The 26,822-nt window shown below is 37.1% G+C and overlaps 1 protein-coding gene and 1 long non-coding RNA gene across 3 annotated transcripts; one reads left to right on the forward strand and one right to left on the reverse strand.

The window, feature by feature from the left end:
* Positions 1–2,286: 2,286 nt before the first annotated feature.
* LOC129444846 (uncharacterized) lies at positions 2,287–8,199 on the forward strand. 2 transcript variants are annotated; one of them, XR_012357659.1, is made up of 6 exons: positions 2,287–3,388; positions 5,154–5,174; positions 5,403–5,469; positions 5,678–5,747; positions 7,246–7,416; positions 7,911–8,199. It is a non-coding gene; the product is annotated as an uncharacterized lncRNA (long non-coding RNA). The 2 variants fall into 2 exon arrangements; XR_012357658.1 differs by lacking the exon at positions 2,287–3,388 and having other exon boundaries at positions 5,036–5,174.
* Positions 8,200–8,216: 17 nt separating this feature from the next.
* Positions 8,217–11,263, reverse strand: LOC129419347 (E3 SUMO-protein ligase ZBED1-like). The gene is made up of 2 exons (XM_055174467.2): positions 10,008–11,263; positions 8,217–9,480 (listed from the first exon to the last, which is right to left on the reverse strand). Exons 1-2 carry the CDS (start codon positions 10,989–10,991, stop codon positions 8,605–8,607), a joined length of 1,860 nt encoding a protein of 619 aa, XP_055030442.2. The 5' UTR covers positions 10,992–11,263; the 3' UTR covers positions 8,217–8,604.
* Between the last annotated feature and the right edge of the window lie 15,559 nt (positions 11,264–26,822).

Genomic DNA, 26,822 nt, shown 5'->3' on the forward strand with positions numbered 1-26,822 from the left:
TCATTATTCATATGTATAACATTAGCCTTTCACATAGTCATTTTGGTAACTTACCATAAATTGACCAGAATGACTTTACCAGTAAATGCAAAAATGTGCTATTCACACACGCAGTGAAGTTCTGTCTTTTTATCAGTAAGATATCATTTACACATCAGTACCAAAATATCAGGAAACTTGGTGAGAAAGTGGAAGTTACATCTAAACTGCTGTGCGGCGAGCTCAGTGTTGTATTTGTAAACAATGGTGAGTTATGACTTCATATCCACTGTCTGTATTTTGTTGTTTTCACTTTTAGGGCGAACACTGACAGTCGCGCAGTTGCTCATGACCAAATATTGCCAGGGGTGCAAACTCCTCAGGGGTGAAAAAGATGACAAAGATACAATTGCTAATTTTAATTTTATATATATATATATATATATATATATATATATATATATATATATATATATATATATATATATATATATATATATATATATATATAATTTGTATTTTCATTTTAATTTTAATAGTTTTATTAATTATTTATTCATTGTAAATCTTATTAATTTGAGCATTTACTAATACATTTTTTAAAATCTAATTTGAAACTGTTAACCACAAACTAACATCAATTACTGTAATGACATAAACAAGAATTAATAAATGCTTATATATTGTTCATCGTTTGATCATAATGCATTTACTAATGTGAACAAATACAAAGCGTTTAGTGTTACAGAAACTTATTTAAAAAAGAAACTTAGTATTTCCTATTATTCAGTAGGCCTATACATAAACAAACATTTCAGGGTTTGTTCTGTTCACAGTAGGGCTGTCGCGGTAACCGCATGACCGCGCTACTGAAAAGCCCAACCGCATGGAAAAAAACAACCGCAACAACCGCGCCTTTCACGTTAAATTCATGAAACTATATGCCGCCTTGTTTTTCACGACATACAGTACATGTATAAAAAAGGCCAAATAGATTGTCAAGAGTTAAGAGAGTAGGCCAATTTGTTTTTCGTAAATTTCAATTAAAAATGTAATACTTCATATTTCGTTAAATCATACAGTGAATGTGTGAAAAAGTAAAACTGAGATGACAGAATATCTGTGGTGTCGTCTGCCTCTAGATGCAGTTTTAAAGATTAAAATGACTGATAAATATAACTGATAAACACAAATGACGCCAAAATATAACTGGTTGCTTACCCGCATTAAAACCTCATAAGCGTCCGCTCCGTGGATGCAGCCAATATAACGCTGCGGCTGCTTTTGTGAACTGAATGCACACTTGACTTTCACCTAGACATTTAGATATGCAAGTTTTTCATCAACAGTATCTGCGTGAAAGATTTTAAACATTGATGATTATCTGCCGACTCGACTGTTTCATCCCAGCATCCTCTATACACGGAGAGTCTGCTTTATTAACGGCTTTTCCTTCGGTCCGCGTGAGCTAAACGTTTCCGCTTTTTACTTTTTTACTCGCATATATTTCTACATATTTTCGACAAAGGAAGACACAAGATATAATGTAAGTTATTATAGATAGCATTTAAGCTTGTTCTGAAATGATGACAAATCTGTGTGACTAAAAATGACCTCTCCAGCTTAATTTAGCCAAAATAATGATACATTACATTCGTTTTCATACTTTAGTAGATAAATTAACGTGTATATATAATGTATTATTAAAAATACCCTAAATTATTATGCATTGCCTTCTGTATTGCATTCGTTTTGTACATTTACAGGTGCACAAATACTGGCTAATTTTAACTTCTTTAAGACACTGCTGTTCTGTATTGACCGATGCTCTGTTAATTTGCGCTTAACAAACCTAAATGATGTTCTTTAATTTATTTTTGTTTTCTCAAAAATATATTTAGCTGTAGTATAGCTTGTGTTAATCTTTTTTTCATAAGGGGAAATACATGTAGCCTACCCTTCTACATTAGTTGACCTCATTGTTCTGGATTTAAAAAAAATATTTTCTTTTAGTAAATGAAGGTGGTAACCGCGACAGTTCACAGTCATAGCTATATTATGAATATGAACCCTGAACGAGCAACTCGAATTCAATTCCTATACAATTCGATATACAAATATTACAGGTATTAAAGGTAGAAAAGGGATTTAGTTAAGAGCAGTGATAGATTTCTTTCAATGCCGTTTTATTAATACAAGTGACAGGAGCAAAATTAGGTAACTTCCCCTTTAAGACCAAAGTCCGGATCTAATACTCTTACACATGCGTTTTCTCTTTCAGCTGTTTACTTTCTTTTACCTACACTGTTAACGATTTCTGTAAATTACACTGTATTTTACTGTAATATGAACTGTATTTTACCGTAGGGCATGTTATACAGTATGTTGCTGTATTTTGATGTTGCATTGTGGGAAATGTAATCTTTGTGCCAGTAAAATACTGTATTTTCTGTTTACTGTAAAATTTACAGTTAATTAAAAATACTGTATTTTAATGGCAGGTGGTGCTAATTTGTTTTTTGGGGGATTAACTCTCTGATTAAGGTTTGGTGTCGTTGCATAGTTAAGCCTAAAGGGGACTTTGAGTTAATGTTGAGTGTCAAGCCTTACAATCCAATATAGAAAGCTATCTTATACAAATAATGTAATATTATTGTATTTAAATATTGATTTAAAATGTAAAGTAAAATTCAGAAGACTTAAACAAAGTCCTAAAAACAATCAAACAACTAAATTAGTGCAAGTAGAGCTGATTTATTTACCAAAACACAATATAATCATCTTCATTAAAGCTTTGTATATTCCAATTAATTTACAAATGTAAGTGTTTAAAAATTAGAGATAGGTTTTGCCGGTTGTTGATGAGTGATGAATACCAGCTGTGAATTTTCTCAACGCGTGTAAGCAGCCACGACACAGGAAACCGAAACAGTGTTCCAATATAAAGTGAGGGTCCTTGACAGTGGCCGAACCCGCATACTACACGATATAATGATTCCCCACCTCGGGAGCTATAGGGAACGAATTGAGACACAGCCCTGGATGTAATCACGTCTGTGCTGATCACGTGCCTGTACACAAACCCGCAGCTCACTTGCAAAAGATTATCCGGTTATTTATTACACGTAAAGTAAACGTTTTTAATGCTATCATGAATCAATGTTATAGTTTTGTATGTCACATTATTTTTTGAGAAGAGTCATGACTGAACGCGGACCTTACACGCTGTTATTTTTTTGTGTGCGTATGGCCAAGGTACAGTGCGGTCTTTTGCACTATGACCAGCCATCAGTAAATCGAAATACAGTAAAAAAATGAGCGCGAAACCCTGACACTTTACAGAAAGGCACGGATATCCCCGCCCGAAGAAAAAAAGAACACAGGACAATGGTTGCAAGTTAAACAGCTGGTAAGTAAAATGAGTAATCCTGTGATTTCTTAACATATTTAATTTTTTATTTGGTTAATTAATTTGAAACACTTAACAACACGCAGTTAACGGTAATTTACCTCACACTAGGGGTGTCACGATTCTCCAAATCCTCGATTCGATTACATTTTCGATTCTAAGGTCACGATTCGATCCGATTCTCGATTTTTACATATTTTTTATATGGCATATAATTTAGACAAAAATTATATGCCATTATTTATTATTATTATTATTATAATACTTTAACATTAACATGCACATTGCAAAACTCGCATGGGGGTTTGTGGGCTTCACTTAACGCGAGAGCTTGTAGAGAGAGGATTCCTTCTTGCACGCACATGACTATGCGCGGTTGGCTTAATGGATCGGGCGGATGACGTGACGAAAAATAATATTTTAATTAAATTCGGGCGGGTGCCGGATCGACTGCTTGTTATTAGCTCTGTCCTTCAAAGCATGCGACATCTCTGTCTTTCATAGTGGCAGCCTCAGAAGTTCAAGAAAAGAACTGAAATGAGACGGTCTAGCCTTCTGAGGACCCAAAATTTGCGTCACCTGCTGCACACGCCCCCAGTAGCGCCCACCGCGCCTGTCAGCAGAAAACAGCAGAGACATTTCTGACTTATTAAAATAAATATGTAATCAGAAAAATATTAATTTATTTCAGAACATATGACACATTGATGTAGATTAATCTATTCAACAGCATATAAAATAATCAACCTAGAAATATACGCAACATAAACAGAATAATATTAACACAAAACATAACTTATAATACTAAAACAGTGACAAGAAAAAGTTTTCTAATAAATACACACTTTTATTTAATAAAGCTTTTAATTGTTTGGGATATCCTCGGCTGTTAAGGATCCATTCGTTCTATCATTAACAGCGCGGAGAAATGAGGACGCATTTTGACACAGCTCTTATCAACGCTGGCGAAGGAGGTACGTGGCAAACTCAAAAAATGAGAATTAAAAACAAAGGAAATAGAATGTGAGAAAGGGTTGCCTGGAATAAGTTTTCCAACGTGGTAAATTAGGATGACACCAGTGCAGGCTATGAAATAATAGTCCATCCGCGCATCTCTAACATGGACTTAATGCGCGTGTCTTGGACTCATAGCATCTGAAATAAATCCAGCATAATAAGCAGCTGCGCTTCTCTCTGTCTCACGTGCACGTGCTCGCATCTGTCCGACGTCTGAACATAAACTAAAGTAGTAACCCTTACGTATTTGTTCAGTTTTATGCGTTTCATGCAAGCTGAGGCAAACTATCCTTTTGTTTAATATAACCCGCTGCATCTTTGCGCCTCCCTCGCTATCGCGCACGTGCAGAGAGCTGCGCTCTGTCCAAAGTCAGATCACTGGTAATCCTGTTTATGATATGCATTTCAAGGAGTTGTAGCATCCCTCGTCTTTAAAATATGATCGCGTTCCGCTGGACAGATGTTTTTAAAGGCATCTCTGAGAGCTTTTTTCCTCGCTTGGCAAGCCGACCGGACGTGAAATGGGGGCGTGGCAGCATCGACGATCCCATTTTTTAATTCGAAGTTCGAAGCTGTGATTTAATTTCGATCGATTTCGATTTAAAATCGAAATCGTGACACCCCTACCTCACACGTTAGGACTGTTGTGACTAAACAGATAGGGAGAGAGCTTTGTGGTGAAAACTCTTTTTAAGACTCAACAAAACTTTCGGTGCAAGTTATCATATTTATTTCTTTTCCTTTTTAGAACATTTCACCATCTGCAAAGGTAAGTAATCTTCTTGTGATTTCTTACCATATTTAATATTTTTGGTTTAGTTCATTAATTTGAAACACTTTTTTTTAAACACTTAACAACACGCAGTTGACGGTAATTTACCTCACTGTTGTGAACAAGATAGTTAGAGAGCTTTGAGGTGGGAACTCGTTTAAGACTGAAGAAAACGCAACTTTCTGTGCATATAATCATATTTAATTATTTTCTTCCCCTTTTTAGAACATTTCACCATCAACATATTAACATAAACGGTTCTCTTTTTCTTGTTTGACTGCGTTTGGTACAGGTGAGTGTTCATCTGAAATGCTAGGCGACAAACTGAGCTTTTGTGTTTAACGCTATTTTGAAGTCAGTCTCTCAGTTTCTCTCTAACATGCACATCTAACAAGGAATAATTGACGATGGGTCGTTGAATTAAATTGATATAACTGCCAGTAACAAAAAGTGTGTGTGTGTGCGTGCGTGCTTGCGTGCGTGCGTGCGTGCGTGCGTAGGTCACAACAACGACGGCAGATGTAGAGACCACGCTTTCCCTTGCTTCCACTCCACGGCTGATCATGCTTGGTAAGATTCTTTAACACATACTTTGGGAACATTAAAAAGATTGGAGGGATGGTTGGGCCAAAAAATGATATTAATCCCATGATTTACTTACCCCCAAGCTGTCCGAGATGCATATGTCCATCGTTTTTCAGACAAACACATTTTCAGAAATTTAAGAAAATGTTTTAGATCTTTCAGTTAATTAAATGTGAAGTTACAGGGTCCACGTCCTTCAAGTCCAAAAAAAGTGCGTCCATCCTTCACAAAATAATCCAAACGGCTCAAGGATGATAAACAAAGGTCTTCTGAGGGTAATCTGCGCGGTGTTGTTGTAGAAGTATCTATTTTATTAACAAAAATAACTACCTTCCGGTAGCGCCGCCATCTTAGTTATTTTTGTTAATAAAGTTTTAAATATGGATATTTCTACAACAGCACCACACAAAGTACCCTCAGAAGACCTTTGTTTATCATCCTGGAGCCACTTGGATATATTTTGTGAAGGATGGACGCACATTTTTTGGACTTGAAGGACGTGGACCCCGTAACTTCACATTTAATTAACTGAAAGTTCTAAAACATATTCTAAAATATCTGAAAATGTGTTTGTCTGAAAAACGATGAACATATGCACCTCGGACAGCTTGGGGGTAAGTAAATCATGGGATTAATATCATTTTTTGGCCGAACTATCCCTTTAATGATTTGTTAATGTTAAGCATTATGCTTCAATTTTAGCATTCTTCTTGAGTTTTGAATATCAAGAGTAATGAAATGATGATTGCCTTTTTAGGTAGGCCCCCACCCCAAAATTGTGTTCTGTACTCATTTCCTTATTCTTGTGTTGTTCTTAACCTGCATGAGTTAAATTTCTTGAGCAAAGATAATATTTTGATAAATGATGGTAATCTAATAGTTGACAATACCCCTTGACCTCCACAGTATTTGTTTTTCTTACTATGGAAGTCAGTGGGTACACTCTAAAAACAAACGGTGCTATATAGCACCAAAAGTGGTTCTTTGCTCGTAATCATAGAAGAACCGTTTTTAGTGCCATATAGCACTGGTGAAGCACCTGTGTAGAACCATATAGTGCTATGTAGAACCAAATGTGGTGCTATAGTGGTTCTATATGGCCCCTATATGGTTCTACACAGGTGCTTCACAGGTGCTTCACCGGTGCTATATGGCACTAAAAACAGTTCTTCTATGGTTACGATTCAAATCAACAGTTTTGGTTCTATATAGCACCGTTTGTTTTTTTAGAGTGTACCATCAACTGTGCTTACCATCAATTATTAACATGTCTTCTTTTGTGTACTAATAAATACAACAGAATCAACTCATACAGGCTTAGAACAATACAAGGGTAAGTAAATGATGACAGAATTTTGGGGACATATGAACTATCACTTTAAAATGATAGATTTCAAATTATTGAGAAAAGCTCTAACATCTAAATATTGTTACTTACACCAAAATCAAATAACAAACGCTATTATTAATTAATTATTTTCAGAGGATCCAGATCTACAAAACAAAAAATGGATGCTGCCGATTGAAGGCTAAGTCCAATTTCCTGCGATTGACCTACCATTTCTTCAGCATTTGCTGTTCACTTTGGTTGCTACTACGTGCTCAACATCGTGTACCATGTGCAAGCAGCCACTACTTTGGAGTTTATTCAGAGGTAAGTACATCTTTCGGTATGCTATAACATTTGGTAAATATTGAAGAAAGACTCATCATTTACTTACTTTTATGTCCTTCCTCCTAACCTTTATGCTCTTTCTTCAGAGGAACACAAAAGAAGATATTTTGAAAAATGTTGTTTACCAAACATGTTTAGTTCCTTGACTTTCATTGGTTTGTTGACTCCCATCAACAAAGCTGTTTGGTAACAATCATTCTTCAAAATATCTTCTTTTGTTTTCCACTAAAGAAAGTGCATACAGGTTAGGAAGGACATAAGGGCTTTTATATATGATTTTAGATTTCAGGAAGTGGCAAAGTCTTGTCATCTATTAGCAACTGCTGGTCCTTTGTGGTAATTACAGTGGGCCTGAGCAATATGAGGATATTATCATATAGCAACGTTTAGGAATGGCACTATTTAAAAAAAAAAGTGGAGTGTCCCTCTCTTACACATCAAATTATCTAATTAATTCTTTTTTTTATGTAAAGATTTATTGTGAGGATCAGCCCCGACAACAGCAAGTGCTCCTCTAACTTCCAGGTGTGCAAAAGAAGTGGGGAGATGGTGCAAAGGAAGAACTCTGACCTGAACCATCATGTATATATCCACCTTTATTAAGGACTTTATGAATTAAGCAAAACTATTAAGCAACTAAAGCAAATACATTCTACTCAACTCACCAGAGGTTTGTGAAGTTCTTTTTTTTTCTTAAAGGTTTCTTTTAGTTAATTTGTCCATGCACTGATTTATAATATTGTAATATGAAACTCCAGTGTATACATGTTACTACTAGGGTTGGACCGATAGACGATGGCATCGTCCATCGCCGATGGCCGATAGACATGACGATGCAGAGTCGGCATCGCGATACCCCGCCCACCCCCCCAAAATAAAAACACTGCAGCCTCTCGCAGCATCCCGCTCGCGAAAACACACACTTAATGCATGCTTTCAATTTCCGCGTCTTTATTTTTGTATACTTATGAGGAAATAACAAGTAAGTTGTTCACAGTCAACTTATATTCAAAAGAGTACACACTTTATACAGTAAACGCCAAACGAATTAAACGAACTAGTTCGTTTACATAATAACTAAATGAGGCATACAAAAACAGCAGAAAAAAAATCTGCTTTTTCATGGTTTTACCATGACGAACAGAGGTTGGGAAAAAAAAAACAACTTTAAATATCAAGGTTTCTGGCCAGAAATACTAACATGTTCACCTTTTCTGGCTTTAATAAGCTGCGAAGTGGAGTAACAACATTACCCGCTGTGCTGAACACACGTTCAGATGGAGCACTGGTAGCACATATGCACAAATATTTACGAGCGATGTTGGCCATAAGAGGAAACCGTCCTTGGTTAGCTTTCCACCAAGTTAGTGGGTCTTCTTCTCCGTCAATAACCATTTCCTGTAGATACAGTGACATCTCAGCTTCACTCTTTTGATCAGCGGTGAGCACTGCTGTAGCTGCTCTTTTACCAAGAAGGCTGCCCAGTCCCTTTTTCTTCTTAGGCGCGGTGCCAGCACCTGATTCCTCTGCCTCTTCTCTTTCTCGTGCGGGGTCGAATGATGGGCTTGCGCGAGTTGCTGCTGCTGCCGCCATTTCTGCAACCAGTTCAGTTTTTGTGGCACTTAGCTCAGGTGGTTTCATGTGATCCCCTCTGTATCTGGGGTCAAGCAAGGCAGCTTTGCGCATCATACTCAGGGTGGCATCATTTCTATATTTGCCTTCCATCTGCTCCAAGATGACACGCTTCAGGTCGGCTGTAAGTTTCGCATCTTGCTCCGAGCTCTCCAGCACACTTTCCAGGTGTGCCAACATCGGCAAAAGTGAGGAAACCGTGACATAGTTTTCTCCAGAAAGAATATCTGTAAACTCTGCCACTGGCTTCAATCCACTATTAACTGCTTCCAGAACACTTATGTCCTGCCATGTAAGTTGCGGGAGCGGGCGGCGGCTTTTATCCTGAGCAAACACTCGTTTGATGGCTTGAACCTGCTCCAGAATTCTCTCCACCATTCGCTGTTTGGAGCCCCATCGTGTTGCACAGTCCTGTCCGAAAAAAATATATATGCTATTCGTCCAGCTTTTAAGATCGTTTTGCTAACCAGGCTGACAAAAAAGGTACATCGCCTTCAATGTGGTGAGCACACAACATCAAATCAGCTTAAAATATAAGTTATAGGCTATGTAAAATCCGTGCATCATTCGTTTTCTTAATTTTCAATTAAGAAACTTGTTTACGAAACCCAAACGAAAAACAAACAACGACTTGATATTCATAATTTCATTTCTATGCACAAATTAAAAATGGTAATAAGAATAATGGTTACGGAATGAGTTTGATATTGGTAGTCCTAATATATTGATATGATAATAATTTATGCATAGAATCGAAAATACCAATGTCAAATCGTTGTTTTTTGTTTTAGTTTTGTAACGAAATTATGATAATTATTAATTATACATTAATTGAACGAATGATACGTGGATTGTGCGTCTGTCTGATCGCATGCTTGCATTTTTGTATGCACATTTATGGTTTAATTGAAAACTTATTAAAGATTTTTAAAGATTACCGTGATCAAGGAGTGATGAGGGAGTTTTAGCTCCTCTTGTGCTTTGCTTAGCTCTCGTCTCCTCCACCAGCTGTGGGAAAAAGCAGTGTTGACTGCCCGGCAAACCCCGAAAGCCCGATCAGTGCTGGCTTGCTGCTTCTTGAGTGAGTTGTTTATAGCAATGTTCAGATTGTGGCCAAAGCAACTTAACCAAGGCCATTTTAACTGTCTGATGGCAGCAACAACGTTTGCCCCATTATCAGTAGTTATGCAGGAAATTTTCTTTTCTTCTATTTTCCATTCGTGTACACTTTCCTGCAATGCCTCTTCCAGGTTGTCGGCTGTATGGCTTTCTGGCATGAAGCTTGTTTGTAGGCATTTCGATTTTAGTGTCCACTCTTTGCTGACATAATGTGCGGTCACTGACATGTAAGGCATCATGTTGCAGCTGGACCACATGTCAGTTGTCAGTGCCAAATATTCCACATCATCCAGCTCTGCTAAAATATTTGCTCTGATGTCGTTGTACAACTTTGGGACTGCGGTCTTCGAGAAGAACTTCCGACCTGGCAGCTCATACTGCTTGTCAAATATTTGCAGCATGGCCTTAAACGCGCTCTTCTCTACCGTATTAAAAGAAACCATTTCTTTTGCTAGGTAGCGGGTCACAGCATCAGTACACTGCTTCCATCTTTCGCTGTCACGCTTGTACTTAGTAACTTTAGCGAAAGCCTCAGATAGGGTTGGTTGGTTCCTGCGAAGTTCAGTTGTGCGTGATGATGACACTGGCAATGAACTGTATTGTGCGGGATGGTGCACACGCAAATGGTCATGTAAATTTGTCGTCTGCGCATCTTTTGCGCGGATAACTTGACCGCAAATCCTGCACACCACTTCAGACGTGTCTCGTGGCTGTCCTCTTTCATTAGGTCTAAAGCCAAAGTACTGCCAGATAGGTGAATTTGTACCTTTTTTAACGACCAAGTTTGTCGACGGCGACGCCATTATAACGACGCAGATCACTGTGCTGCCTACTTCATGCCAGAGTCCCGCGGAAAACTGATTGACAGGTGTTAATTTCTGTGTAACTTATCTTTATTTATGGTTATGGGTTTGGTTAAAACAAAGATCATGCGGGTCAGGTAGTGGAAACGATACAATTAATTAATTCGTTATAAATTAATTATTTACGCCCCGCCCACCGACGACGATGCCATCGTCCATCGCGATGTTTCACATTAAACATCGTACGATGCCAAATTGGTCGACATCGCCCAACCCTAGTTACTACTGTTGCTTCTAAAGCAAAATAAGTCTATGCAGGAGAGGTTTTGTTACTTTTTTTTTTTAATTATTCTTATAGACGGTTTCATCGGACGCACATGACACATGGATGGATCCGATCCTTACTTCCGGTTTCGCTTTTTTAATGGTCTGACTAGTTGCTAAACTGATATCTTGAACAAAAGCCTCGTTGAAAATAACAAATGTTTTGGTTTCCGAGCTAATCTATGTGTTGTTTTTTTGCTTGTTATATAAATAAAATGCGTTTAAAGAACTTTGTTGTTTTTTTTTCTTAGCGGAGTTTATCGGAAGTTCATGCGGACCGTGACAGCCGCTTGTTTATGATGTTACTGCTGAAACCGTCTATAGTTATAACTGAATTTGTACTAGTATTATTTGATAATACTGTGAAATGAAACAGTGAGTAAATGTTACATTGGCTTTGAAAAAGCTGTTGCTGCAAGAAATTACAATTTACTCAGAATAATATTTTGAATGTATAAGTTTTTGACATTGCTTATGACTGCATTTGAATGTATTGTTCATGAATTGATGCTGTGATATGTGTGTGTAAATGTTTTGTATTTTACTCAGGAAAGTATTTTGTATTTGAACATTGTTATTATGACTGAGTTAGTTCATGACTTGATTTAAAATTCTGTAATATGATATCTATGAGTAAATGTTATTGCAGGTTTAAGAAAAACAGTTTGTGATGCAAGCTGAAAGTTCAGTGTGCAAAAAATATGAAAATCTGATTTCATGTATTTGAAAAACTAAAAGAAATTTTAAAAACATGTTGTCATTGCTTATTTTTGTTATTTACTTAGAGCTGTTTTAACACCTCCATTTAAATTTTGTGCAGTTTTGTAGTAAATAGAAATGGGAAAATGAATCACAGGAAATTTTACGGTAAAATACACATTGTAATATATACATTGTAGTATAAAATTATTGTATATTTTACAGTAGAAAATATAAAATACTGTAAATACAGTTACAGCATGTTAAACAATACTGTAAAATGTATACAGTATTTTAACTTGATAACCTGCGCGAGGACGTGGATGTACTGAAGAGCTATTTATTTACATAATTTAAATTACTGTTAGTTTAAATGTACTTACATTAAACAACTATACATCATTAAAAAGTGTTTTGATTTAAGATTTAGTTTTTGACCTTTATTTTAATCTGAGAATCCTAGTAACAGTAATTTCTTCATTTTTGTCAGACGTTATGAAAATGAAAAACGGTACATACCTTTAATTTGAAATATAACCCTCAGCCGCACTCATTGATAAAAATACTCCTCCGTCATCGTTATGAAAGCACTCGATAAAACAACATCCATCGGGGCTTTTAATTCAAAGTATGCATATTTGGAGAAATATTACTTCAATTTTATATGTTTACTTCAAATTTCTGCAGGGGGGGTAATATTTCACCCATTTTTATTCCAAAAATGGCGATATGAGCAAGTTTGAGTCTCTGCAGTCATTCCCACTCAGTTTGTTTCATTCATACGTGAAGCCGGAGGGCGCTAAAGTCTCAATATGAAACTTTCTGAGAAATAATCAGACGTCAGAGCTCAGCAGCAGCTGTCAGTCAGACGTGAACTTGAACAGTGACCTGCAACGAGCGATCGCTGTTTTTATAATAACATGCAAATAAAGATGTTTTGATGTTTTAAAACCATGGAGACAATAAACACGATTAAGATTATATATGGTTTGTCTGTATTTTTAACGCTATGTCTGGTATTTTCATAACAGTACTATATATTATAATGCTATGCTAAGCTAACAGCATAAATAGCATAAAACTGTTTATTTTCGGTCTTATTTTATGATCCAAAGCCACATCAGATCACGCATGATTGTTTTAGCACTCGACTTTTGATGTTATAAAGTGAGTTTTATTATAAATGCTTTTATTTGTCGTGTTTTGATGGTATGCTAAGCTAACGTACTAGCTGTTCTGTAAACATCTGCTGTCTGGAGATATGAGATATATGTTTCTAGGAATAATTTCGACTGGTAAAGCTTCTTTAAGGTAAGTTTCTTTTTGTAAGAAAGGAATTTAATAAAAAGAAAGTGAATTGAGACAAAAGGAGGAAATAAAACACTAAATAGAATGTATGAGTAATTATTAATAATAATAATAAAATAAACATTTAGACAGCCATATCCCGGATTAAAAGTTGTTAATGACTCATCCGGATGCTTATTTAATGAGTCTGTTTTAAACACGGAGCAATAGGACAATAAACTGAAAGGATGTTTTGAGATATAAATAAACAAACATTAGCTTAGCATTTTTGCTGTTTTCTCTAAATAAATTTACATGACATGGGTCTAAAAAACATTTAATAAAATACAGAGTTTTAGAGGTATCATCTTCAGATTTAAAACAGAACATGGTCAGACCTGTGGCTTTATCTGCAGAGCATTTCTAGATTGCTCCAAGGCCATTTTTATTTAGTTTTTCATAACAATATTTCATAAATGTTTGGTGGAGTTAATAAACAAGTATAATTTAAGCTCTCTATAACAACTTTTTTCATTATGACAGTAACTAATGTTCACCTCTTAATAAACTTCCAAGTGTCTGCTTTCAAATGAGACCAAACTTATGCTTTTAGTGCAAAGACTTCATAAACTGTATCTATTTTAGTTTAGCTATGACATTTTTTGTGGGGGGGTTCAGAAAACAAAAAAAGGTTAACAGGTTAAATAGTACTGTAAAATGGTATACAGTATTTTAAATAGTACTGTAAAATGGTATACGGTATTTTAAATAGTACTGTAAAAATGCATACAGTACTTTAAATAGTACTGTAAAATTGTATACAGTATTTTTACTGTATGTTAATTTACAGTAAGTTGCTGGCAACCAGCTGCCAGTAAGTTACTGTAAATTCTACAGGAAATTTTTTACAGTGTAAATAGTCGTGTTTATAAGGACACTTGCAAAGACGGGAATTTTGACGCATGTGTGTAACTTATTTGAGGCTAATACAGCGGCAAAATACTCACAAGCTCAATGAGAGGCGGATGCGCGACTTGCACGCTCCTTTCAAACTGAAACAGCTAACGCGCGCATATAGCACTGTTGTTTTTGTTTCAACGGCTTAAAATCACTTGTTTTAAAACTGCGGTGCTTAAATACCTGTACAAATATTAAGTTTTGGTGACCACGCGAACAGCAATGTGATGTGAGCGCGTAACCTTGATTAGAAAATACTACGAGTTAAGGGTGTGCGCTCATTCTGCACAGACTGTTTAAACTTCGGGAGCAAATAAGGTGACTATAAATTGTAAAACATAACCCGCCAAACTGGCTAGTGATTTGACATCATTACCACAATATCTGGAAATTATTTTCATATTTTCATTCATTGCGACCCTGTCGTAGACCCCCCTCACCCCTCATTTTCAAAAACTCATCGGATCTAGACGAATCACAAAGATGACCTATTTTGGATTAAAAACGGCGAATTTCGCCGAAAGGTGACAAGTTTGCACCCCTGTATTGCACTAGGCGAGTTGGGAACTGGGGAAAAATTGCAACCTGCATCTTGAACAGTAATGTTTACACATTAGGCTTTACATAGAGTGTTCGAAGGACGTTGGCAAATCATCAAATAGCTTTTAAGCTGTTTAAACTACTTTGGTGAAGAGATGTGAACATTAACTCCAGGTGTGCTAGACTTTAAGGAAAGCGTGCGTGTGGTGAGAAACATATGTATACAGCGAGGGGGTAAACGTGTCATCTGTATGAAAACGTTACGATTGGCTTTTAATCCTTATTCTCCATTCAAACATAGAGTTTACAGTTAATAACTGGTAATCTTACAACCTCTGGTAAATTGGCAGCACTAATTTACCAGAAAGATTCTGTTCACACCTGACCTATTAACTGCAATTTACCAGTAAATAGTAAAGACTGTACGTGTAATAGTGACTATTGACTATACTTCTATAATGTCCTTTAAAAAAGTAAACAATGCTTTCGTTTTTAAGTTTAGACTCTATAAGGGTCGATTTCTTGGACAGGGATTAGACTAGTCCTAGACTAAAATAAATGTAAAACGCTGTCCAAACTGAAAACAACTTGCACTGACGTATCTTAAAATACATCTTGTGCCCTGTGGCTGTGACATTGATATTGTGAAATATTACTACTACCCATGGCAAAATAAATACAATATTCAATAGATGAACCTAATGTCCCATAAAATGGTTATGTGGTTTTGTGTTGCAGGCCTCTCCTTGGACTATTTGAAGGCGACTGTCCACTAAAGATAAGCCTCCTCATATCCCATGCGCTTGAAAATATATGTGCATCTCTTAAGACATAATACATCATTTCTTTCTGAAATTGAGCAGCCCTTGTCTTTAGCGGATAAGTAATGACCACGGTGCATTAGCCTGTGAATTCAGATCCACCAGGAAACAATCTTACCTGAAAGCAGTTGAACTCTCCTCTCAGTCAAACATTTCAGTCTCACAACAGCGTCTGTTAAAAGCAACCCAGCAAGATATCAGGCAATAGTATTTTTACTTGTGTTTTTCTGCTGACCTCCTTTACAGGTGCTGTTACTTTATGAACCCCCACGATTAGCATTAGCAAGTCTCTGATCTCCTCCTCCCTGCCCTGTTTTATTTCTTCTCTCTCTTTCATTCTGTGTATCTATCCGTCACAGTCGTCTGCTGGTGTGGAGATTTAGTATAATGCTGAATAATTTTGCCTGCTCTCTGTCCTGCAGGAGGCTTCAGGGCTCGATGTTCAGTTCTGTTACTTCACTTCTCTATCTGCTTCTGCTGAAGCCTCCAGCATCAACCATTTCAGCATAGCTTTATTTTTTCACCATTATATCCAGGAGAATAAAACCCCTCTGATCTTCTGTTATTTGTGTATGTACGGTAATATGAACATGGCGTGTAGGCCTCTTTCATAAATATTTTGTTCCACACGCCTAGTTGTAGCTGTAGTTGCATTATTTATATTAAAATATCCAAAGGCCTGTTTTAAAAGTAGTTTGAGCATTTTTTTTCCGTATAAAGACACTTAACTATCATGTTCTTAGACATCTTTAGTGACCTTGTTTGTAATATCCAGACTCATGTCTCATAACTGAATTAAGGAGCATCAAAGTTTTATAATATTTTCACATAATTTTCTTTAACTCATTCACCGCCAGCCTTTTTGAGAAAAGTTGCCCACCTGCATTTTTGTGATTTTAACAAAATTTTCACAAAATTCCTTGCAGGAAAAATAATTTTCTATAAAAATATAAACATACAAATTATATCAAATTAAAGAACACACCCTCTGCTTTCAAACAAACAATAAACAAACAAACAAACAAACAAAATGGGGAAAAAAACGTTTCATTATATATTTACTTTTTCCACTTAATTTAACCACTGAAATATGGATATTTCTCTTCAAAAATACAACATTTTGAGCAAAAAGCTTAAAAAATTGCGTTTTTGTAAAGAAATTTATGTTAGAGATCAGACTCAGAATGACTATCAAACATAAAGGCAGTAAAAAATAATTCATTAATTCTTTTTAACTTCCGTTTTTGATAAATTCGTTTTGGCGCCATCTGGTGGATAAAAGCGGTTTTACACTTTCACTTTGAAATTCGTCCAGAAAAGCATATTTATTAGTTAAATATGAACTCATAAATGACGAGATAACTCGTCAATGGCGGTGAATGAGTTAAATGTGGAAAACAGTACTTCATTAAACATTTATCTTGGTTTTCACAGACTGGATCACACACGAGGTGTGAGTGCTTTATAGTTTGCTGTTAGGAGGTCCGGGAACGTCACTCCTGAGTCCTGACCATCTGAGATCTCACTCCCCGAAATTGTTAACTACGGCTACATCCAAGGCAGGAAAGCATCAAGGCACATCCGAATCCAATGTACTTCCTGACTCCTGAGATACCTTCATTGGCCCTGTCCCAAATTGAACACTTCTTGTGGACTCTAAAGAAGTGACATCATGTAGTGCAGACCTTAGGGACCCTTGACGTGAGTCCACGAGTACGCACCGGAGTCGTATTTTGGGACAGACTCAAGCGTCACACCGGAAATAGGAAGATAAGTTACCCATCATTGTGAACTCCTCCCATCAGTCGTCTTTCGCAACGACTTCTGGGTTGGTAAAATGCCTGAAGCCTGCAGCAGTGTGGGCTTCGCCGAAGATCGCATCAAGGGTGCAAAGGGGGTGCTGATGAGCACACTTCGGAGCGTTTAAATGACGGATGGGACACCCTACGGACTCGTAGAATAAGTAGGGCCACGAGACCAAAACCACATGAAGTGCGCCATTTGGGACAGGGTCATTGTCTTGTCCGACAATTCTATGTGTGAGCGTGTGCATGGAATGTGATTGGTCGAGCCTAGTCAAGTTCAAAAAATGTCTTTGTGGCTTTATTGTTAATAAAGTTAGATTTTCACTTTTAGCACATTTTGATTGCATTTCTAGCGAGAAATTAGTATTGCAGTTATCGCAAAGGTGCTCTCTGTTTATATTCCAAACAGAATTCCTTTAAACTGCCTATGAATGCGAATGCGTTTCCTAGAGCTGCGTTCATGCCACCGAAGTCAGTGAAGGCAGCGAGGCAACATGTCAGCTGTCTTTGGTTATGGACGCAGCCTACATTTCCCATGAACCTTTTTTCTGAACTGATTACTGCCACACCTGTTGCCAATTGCCATGCTTTTTTTACCTTGCCTGTACTGTACTGTATTCTGAGCATGTATTTTGGATGGCTTGGATGTATCTGTTTGCCCTGCTGATCTTTGTCTGTTTGACCTATCTAATTTAATGACCCAGTTAACCGCATCTGGATCCAACCTTGCCTAAATCTTTGTCACAGTTTGCAGTATATATAAAAATACACACACAAAAATGCTGGGTTATTTTCAACTCAGCGTTGGGTCAAAAAGGGATGAGCCAGAGATGGGGACTCGTGTTTGAGACTCGGACTCGAAGTGACTTCAGACTTGACTTGAGACTCATCCTCAAAGACTTCAGACTCGACTTGGATTCGAGCCGTGCGACTCGTCTGATGAGCTCGCTGTTATTCTCCTCCCTCCGTTACCTACAACCTGCTCACAACGTAACATGTGACGTACCTGCTGCGCGCGCGCGGCCGCCAACATACATGTTGACTGCACCGGCCGCTGCTGTGCCATGCCATTCATCTGAAGCTTTGGGTAGTGCTGTGGCGGATCCGCGGTTCGGCTCGCATGCGATTAGCGGATAAATATGCAATTTAAATAGGGTAAGTTCATCATTAACGTGTTTCTAAGGCTTGCAATTGTTTAAATGGTTAAACAATTTAACCGCCAAAAGGCGCTTAAGTGAGCAGATTACTGTGAGCACATGCGGTTAAATGTGTCCGGTCCAGCTCCAGTCAGGTCCAGTGTTGTGCTACTTTGTGTCATACTGTAGTCCATTAACATACATTTGCTGAATACAGCAATGAAAAACAACGTAACGTTTTTATGTGAAGCGACTGCTGCATCTTCTTCCTGAAGCGCTGTTTGGATTCGCCCTCCCCTGTGTGTGAGCACGCGTTTAAGTGCCCTCAGTAGTGCACATACAGAGAGAAGTGTTTCAAAATTTAAGCCAACATAAAATCTTTCTGTTCTTGACAGGGCACATACACAAAATGATCTCACAGTATTCTTTTTCTAATAAAAACATTTGTTTATGTCTTAAGAAACCAGTCAGAAACCAGTCTGGGCTTATTTGTTCTTAAAGAGAAAGTAACCTCAATTAACCTACTTAAATCTGTGTCATTTATGTTAATCAAACAACCCAAGACAAACAGAAAATCACTTCTATTGCTCTAAAAATAAGAATAATAATATTTAATTTGCACAATAAAGACAGTGTTATTATCCATTTAATTCGATTTCTGTACCTAATGCTAATTTTATACCTTACTTAATGTGCAACTTTGTTCCTCTTTATAAATGTTTGTAATTTCTTTCTTTATTATTAGAGTTTTATTTGTTACAACAAGACTTGAGACTTGACTTGGACTCGAGCCCAGAGACTTGTGAGCATCTCTGGGATGAGCCCAGCGGTTGGGTTAAATTAACCCAGAAAATGTTTATATTTGACCCAACAATGGATTAAAACAACCCAGCATGGGTTAAATTACAACCCAAGGGGCTGGGCTTGTCCCTTTTTGACCCAACGCTGGGTTGAAAACAGTGGCGAACGGTGACTTCTTTTTTCGAGGGCGTTCGATCAGAAGTTCGTCACATCATGTATGTAGCCCGTCATGTGTGTGGTTCCTTTTTTAAAAATGTGTGTTCTGCACATCGAGAGATCCTGTGTGAATGACGTGTCTTGTCAAAATAAGTGTCTGCTGCAGACGCGTCTAAAGTGTTTTTTATAAAAGAGAAGCTTGCGTTTTCTAGATACTCACATAATCTCATGCGTAATCACAGTTTACTGTTAAGGGAGTGTCTTGCGTGTATTTTGTGAACGTGTGCGTCTCTTTTATCATAAACGGTTTTGACGCGTTTGCAGCAGGCACTTATTTTGACAAAACACGTGATGCACATGGTTTACATGATGCAACAAACATATTTTGAAAACGCAAGCAACACACATTACACTCCGAATACTTATTTAGATTTTTCGCCACCTCGGATGAGCAGTCACGAGCCGCCACTGGTTGAAAATAACCCAGCATTTTTTCTAGTACACATATATGCTATTGTAGTGTAACTTTAATTTAAAATTGCTTTAATCTAAGAAAAGAGTACGATTTGCATCATTGTTTACCGAAAAAAGCTCTTAAATATATGAACCCAACCCATTCTCACAGGCTTTAAATAAACATGATGCACCAGTTCATATATGCAAGACAGAGAATGAGATGCAAAGTGTAGTGAATAATCAACATTTTAGTTTATTTCTCACACTGCCTCAGAAGACTTTGGATTACATCATCTCTACATTTTTGTTTAATTTGATAAGGATTTAGGTTGCAGAGCATGAATGAGTAATAAATAAAAACAAGAAACAGGAGTATCTGAGGATGCGGCAGAGATTTCCAACAGCATTGATGGAAGTCAGGCTCCCTGCGGGGCAGATTTCCAGTAGATGATTTATGGTTGGCCCACTACTTTTGTCAAGCCGATAATACCACCCACATCTATGTTGTTGGATTTCCACAGTCCATCTCACTGATGGATCACAATCGCAGCCGTATGTCTCCACACTTGGAATAAAACAATCAAGGAGCGACAAGGGGCAGAGAAACCATTACAGCTGCACCCGTACGTGTCCCTCTGTACATCTAACACGGTTATATTTCACGTCTGTGTTGTGAGCACCAGAAGCCGTATTCTCTGACTGGAGAGAAAATGCTGCGTTGGCTGTTATCATGTGACAGATATTTGACACTCGGCTGGTTTCAGGCTTACAGCAGCGGAGGGAAATCTTGATGCCTATTTTTGATAAATGTAAGAAATGTATGTTGGGTAGAGTGGAAATCTTGGGAGACTGGCTCTGTAACTACAAGCTTTTGAAGGTGTTTTATAGGCTACAGCAGAAATGCTTGTGTAGTGTAAGTGTTCTTGTGCAGTGTGTTAAAACTCTGACTAAACGCCAAGTTAAACCATAGCCAATGAAGACAGAGTCATAGTAAGGTTGATCATTTACTGTCACTCTCTCATTAACATGTTGCGGTGAAAACTGCAATGAAACAATACAACAATATTCAATGTCCATGTCTTGATTATTCAAACACTGCAAATGCACTGCAAAAAAATGATTTTTAAGAAAATAAATTCTTAGTATTTTTGTCTTGTTTTCAGTAAAAATATCTAAAAATTCTTAAATTAAGATGCTTTTTCTTGATGAGCAAAACGACCCAAGAAAATAAGTCTAGTTTTTAGACAAAAAATATCAAATTTAAGTGTTTTATTTTTTTGCATAAAACAAGCAAAAAATCTGCCGATGGGGTAAGCAAAAAAATCTTGAACATTGTTCTTAAAGGACAAGTTCGGTATTTTACCCTTAAAGCCCTGTTTTCAGATTGTTTATGATGAAATAGAACGGTTTTGACTGAAATTTGAATTTTCGGGTGTTTGTTGTATCACCTCCCACCTTTACAATGGCTGCATAGGTGCACTGGAACAATCCTTCCTAAAATGCATTAAACTTTCGTTTACAAAGATGTGAAACTCACCGAGTGGTCAGGGGTGTTCATTGATATGCTCACACAAAAATCACTGCAAAAGATGCTTTCCAACAGGTGTTTTAACATTTGTTGTAAACTTGTGGACCTATTTTTCCAAACGCCTCACACCCGTATATTCTTCCGCTGAGAGCTTGAATAATAGACACTCCACCCAGGTGGTGGCAATAATTTGCCTTTGCCAATTGCAAGAATACAAACAAAGTTCCCGGCGCGGAGTAATACCGTACCTCACAGCACATCTAATACAAGTCAATGGAGTTGTACAAAAACTACGATAAAACCTGTTGGAAAGCATCTTTTGCGGTGAGTTTCACGTGTTTGTAAACTAAAGTTTAATGCATTTTAGGAAGGATTGTTCCTGTGCACCTATACAGCCATTGTAGAGGTGGGAGGTGATACAACAAACACCTGAAAATTCTCGGGACAGCATCATATGTCCAAATTTTTGTCAGAACCGTTCTATTTCATCATAAACAATCTGAAAACAGGGCTTTATGTGTAAAATACCGAACTTGTCCTTTAAACACTAAATTCAAGAAAAATGTGCTTATCCCATTGGCAGATGTTTTTTTTTTGCATATTTTATGCACAAAATCACTTAAATTGATATTTTTGGTCTAAAAACTAGACTTACTTTCTTGGGTCATTTTGCTGAACATTTTTTCTTGAAAATAATTTTTTGCAGTGTGTATTTTTGTCTTGTGTTCAGTACAAATATCTAAAAATTCTTAAATTAAGATGTATTTTCTTGATGAGCAAAATGACAGTAGAAAAAGTCTAGTTTTTAGACAAAAATACAATTTACAAAATAATATACAATTTAAGTGAAATTGTGCTTAAAACAAACAAAAAATATCTGCCAATGGGGTGAGAATTTTTTTCTTGAATTAAGTGTTTAAGAAAAAAATCTTATTTCAAGATTCTTTTTAACATTTATTAAATTGTATATTTCTGTCTAAAAACTAGATTTTTTCTACGGTCATTTTCCTCATCAAGAAAATACATCTTAATTTAAGAATTTTTAGATATTTGTACTGAACACAAGACAAAAATACTAAGAAAGTCATTTTTTGCAGTGTACAATTTTAAATGTCCGAAACTAACAGTCACATCTGTTCTTGCTGTAGTAGTGGTATCCAGATCCTTACCACAGCGAGAATCTTCCCAGCGGTATTCGAGATACAGTAGTGTAGGTTAAGGCACTGCACTTTGCCAGTTTTAACACATGGGGCAGTCTTGCGCACTTACTTCATGTCGCATGCACGTGCTCTCGAGTGCTCAAGACCGCAAGTATGGGTATTTGGACGCAGCCTTTATGTAGCCTATTGGCTGGCATTAGTTTAGCCTCTTGGCTGGCATATAAAACTGTAACTTTGGCGGCTTCAGCGTGAGCTGCACTCACAGATGACGCGGATGACTTGCCACTTCTAACAGCACACAGACGACTTGCTTCCTGTTGCTATCTTAACCACTTTAAACATCAAACGGGGCATTTTCACTGTAGTGTTCTCGTGCAGTGTGATGAAACTCTGACTAAACACCAAGTTTAACCGTAGCCAATGAAGGCAGAGTCGTTGTAAGGTTGATCAGTAACTGTCACTCTTTCTCATTAACCTACAGTTGTGGTAAAAACTGTAATGAAACAATACAACAATATTCAATGTCCATGTCTTGATTAATCATACAACTATAAATGTCTGAAACAAACAATTACAGCTGTTCTCTATGTAGTAGCAGCTATAACAGCTATTAGCATCACTGTAAGCTTGTTTTAACAACTTATCAAACATCATATTTTTAACAAAATCCTTACAAATAGATCATCTTTAACATGTATAATGTCACACAGATGAACTGACGGCATTGCCTCTATGATGGATTAAAGTGGATGCAATGGATTGTTAGTAAGAGCACACCTTTGCAGCGTCCGAAACCGCATACTTCCATACTATATAGTAGGCGAAAGCAGTAGGCGAAGCAAGTAATATGTCCGAATTCATAGTATTCCAAAAACAGTAAATGAAAAGTACCCGGATGACCTACTACTTCTGGTTAGATTTTGAAGTGTGCATACAAAGGACAGTTCACTTTCCCATGATGCCCCGGGCAGGGGCGGATCTAGAAAAATATTTATGGGGTGGCAAGGGGGTGGCATGAGAACTACGAGGGGTGGCAATGAAGTAGTACTGTATATACTATATTCGATGTATACACTGGACCTCAAATTTTTATAACATAAAAAACGCAACAACAAATGTTCCTATAAGTACCCAAGCAGCTACCTTTAGCATCTCTACTGTAGCACCCTTTGTCTTAAAGGGGCCGTGAATTGGTCGATTTTATTGCTTTATGACGTTGATTGATGTCTACTTATGCATTTCGCGTTGTTTTTACATTCAAAAACATCAAAAGCAATAAGTAATACGCTATTTTGTAACATGGATTAGTGGCTGTCTTGAGAAATGGTTCGTTTGAAGGGGCGGGCCGCATTGAAGACCTGAACGTAAACACCCACTGCTATGATTGGACAGCTTCATTCCCCGTCATTACATGTAGGGAAATGTTTTAAAAACATTAATGTGATAAAAATAGCAGCCGAACACAAATATGTTTGAGACACAAAAGATTCTGGGTGCTAAAGATGATACACATAAATGACAATACGTATATTAAAGTAGAAACAAAACTCGACGTGACTAAATTACCGTATAAAACACAGTAAGCGTGCATCCGAATCTAAACTGCGTCTAATAAATCCTTATCAATAACTTTGTATATTTCTATTGTGCCTGTGAGGTTGCTTTTACATTCACGTAATGTTAAATACCACAGTTATATGATAAAAAATAAGCTTTGTTGAGTGTTTGACCTTTCAAACGCAACTTGCCTAAATTACCGTATACAACACAGTAAACGGGCATCAGAATCTAAACTGCGGTTGATAAATCCTTCCTTATAACTAACTTTGTATATTTCTACCTTTAAATTACAGTCGTATTGTTAAGTGTTGTACCTTTATTAATCGTTTAATGTTTTTAGTAAATTAAAACAGTCAACAAACGTATTTAGACACGGATGTTACAACAGGACATATAAAATGCAATCTCTTTTAACAAAGCAATAGTGAAACGCAGTAACTTAAATAAAGTAAAATGTCTTACTGTGAATTATACTGCTGTGTCATTGTTGTCAGATCCAATATAAGTGGTGCTTCTGAGTCTCTCTGCAAATCCAGCATCTACTTCTTTACAAATGAATCCATGTCCACAACGTTAACAAACGCTCCCCACACGAGCTGGAACTTCTTCAAAAGCAAACTTTATCCAAGCATATTGCTAATGTTAAGTTCCAAGCCTCCGAATTGAAGTATTTAGCTTCTGTGTTGTTCCCATGGTTGTTCCCACGCGGTTGTGAAAATGCGTTTCCATGGTATCATAACAGATCACCGCGTCAAAATAAAAGTCTCTCAGAAAAAAATGTATTTAAAAAGTCATTTTGGTTAAATTTGTCAATTTTTAAAGACATGTTTACTTACTGAGACACACGTGTCACGCGAAGCTGTGGGCGGGGCTACAAAAGTAGACTTGTCCTTTTGGTTATGGGGAGGTGTTTCAATTCTACTTTGACGTCATAGATTTCCGAATTTTTCACTGGAGTGTTTAGCTGGCTTGGTGCCAAAGACGGTTATATTTCAGTAGCACGGACGTTTTCAGTTCTGAAACTTGCAGGATGTTCATTTAAGTATAATGACCTCTTATATAACAAATTATCAAGTTAAAATTGAGTTTTTGATTCACCGCTCCTTTAATACTAAGTTAATACATACATCTTACCAATATCTAAAAACACTGACTGTAATGATGAGCAAGGTTGAACATAATGGTATAAAGACTGTTATATAAATAAAATAGGTTTGCCTAATTTATATTAATGTAAAACATATTTGAAAGGCACACATCTCTTTCTCTCATAACCCTCTTCTTTAATCATTTCACTTACTTCATGATGGATTTCTGTCTATTCACTTCTTTTTAGCTCTTTGCCATCCATATGTTTCTTTCTTTCATGACTTCATCTACTCCTCTCCCTTCCACAACATATTTTTCTGTTTTATTTGTACCTTCCACTCCCATAGTATTTGATTTTTCTATTCTTTTTGGTTAAAAAAAATGGATATCAGCCTTTCTTTTCATATTATCCTGGAAAATGCAGCATTAAGCTGTCTTTCAAGCTTTCTAAACATACACAACACTGAATAGTTTTGTCTCCTTAATGAAGACAAACAAAAACATTAGGCAATATCATAATGAGCGATTTCATATATGCACGTATTGAATATTTTGATTGCTGCACACTAGCTAACAAGACATGACGGGCTTACTCTAGAAAGAACTGCTTAAAAGATATTTACTGCTTACACAAACCTGCAGTTCAGTAGTTTTAACTACCAAGCAACTACCTCAGGCAATATTTTACAACAATCAACAGTTTAATTTTTGTATTTTTATCCTGATGCAACATTTATCTGTAAAATGTGACCGTATTCAGTACTCTGATTTGGTGATGTGATGCTCAACGTATCATTTAAAGACACTAAAAAGAAACCACTAATGTTTTGCAGGGATGCGTGATGATGTGAGGTGCTTTAATAGATCAGAATTAACGTTACTTGCTACAAACGTGAAGAGATCGATGGGCATAAGTTGGACGTTCATAAACATTCTTGCCTTTCACCTCAACGATGGAAAGTAATGTTTCAACGTTTGTGCTTTTTATACTTTGTGCTTGCGTCCGCTACCTTTGTTTTGAGCTCGTTGTACTTTCCATCGCTCTGTTGTCGCGGGTTTGTGCGACTCGGATCACGGATGGACTGCAGCGCGAGAACCGGGCTGCATGTGAGTGCCTTGGATGGGGTGATGCATCCTCCTTTCACGGCAGTTTCCAAAAGTCTCCAACCACGCCAGAAAAGATCGCTAGATTTGTCCTAGTCGATTTTTTAATAAAGTCGCTAAAGGGGTCTAAAAAGTTTCTTAAAATAGCGACAAAATCACCAAGTTGGCAAACTGTGCGGGCTTTTTTACACGGTAAAAAGACTTTCTGCTCGGACTGACTGTGCGTGCTTGGCTATGACCGGGTATGAACTCTGCTGCCTCTGATTGGCTAACGATGGAAATTAAGCCAATCATAATTAGCTATGTAGTTGTCCCACCCCCTCTAAGACACACACACCAATCATCGTCATATATGTGTCTCCCACCCCTAAACACACACAGAGAAAAGCTGCATTGCATTTCTGGTTA

The sequence above is a fragment of the Misgurnus anguillicaudatus genome, chromosome 15 (assembly GCF_027580225.2).
Source record: "Misgurnus anguillicaudatus chromosome 15, ASM2758022v2, whole genome shotgun sequence".
Lineage (NCBI taxonomy): Eukaryota > Metazoa > Chordata > Actinopteri > Cypriniformes > Cobitidae > Misgurnus > Misgurnus anguillicaudatus.

What these genes read in the sequence shown, in the direction of transcription:
- LOC129419347 (XM_055174467.2), bottom strand. Translation starts at nt 10,991, where the DNA reads ATGGCGTCGCCGTCGACAAACTTGGTCGTTAAAAAAGGTACAAATTCA. An exon ending in CTCATCACTCCTTGATCACG is followed by an intron (nt 9,481 to 10,007) that starts GTAATCTTTAAA and finishes TTTTTCGGACAG; the next exon opens with GACTGTGCAACACGATGGGG.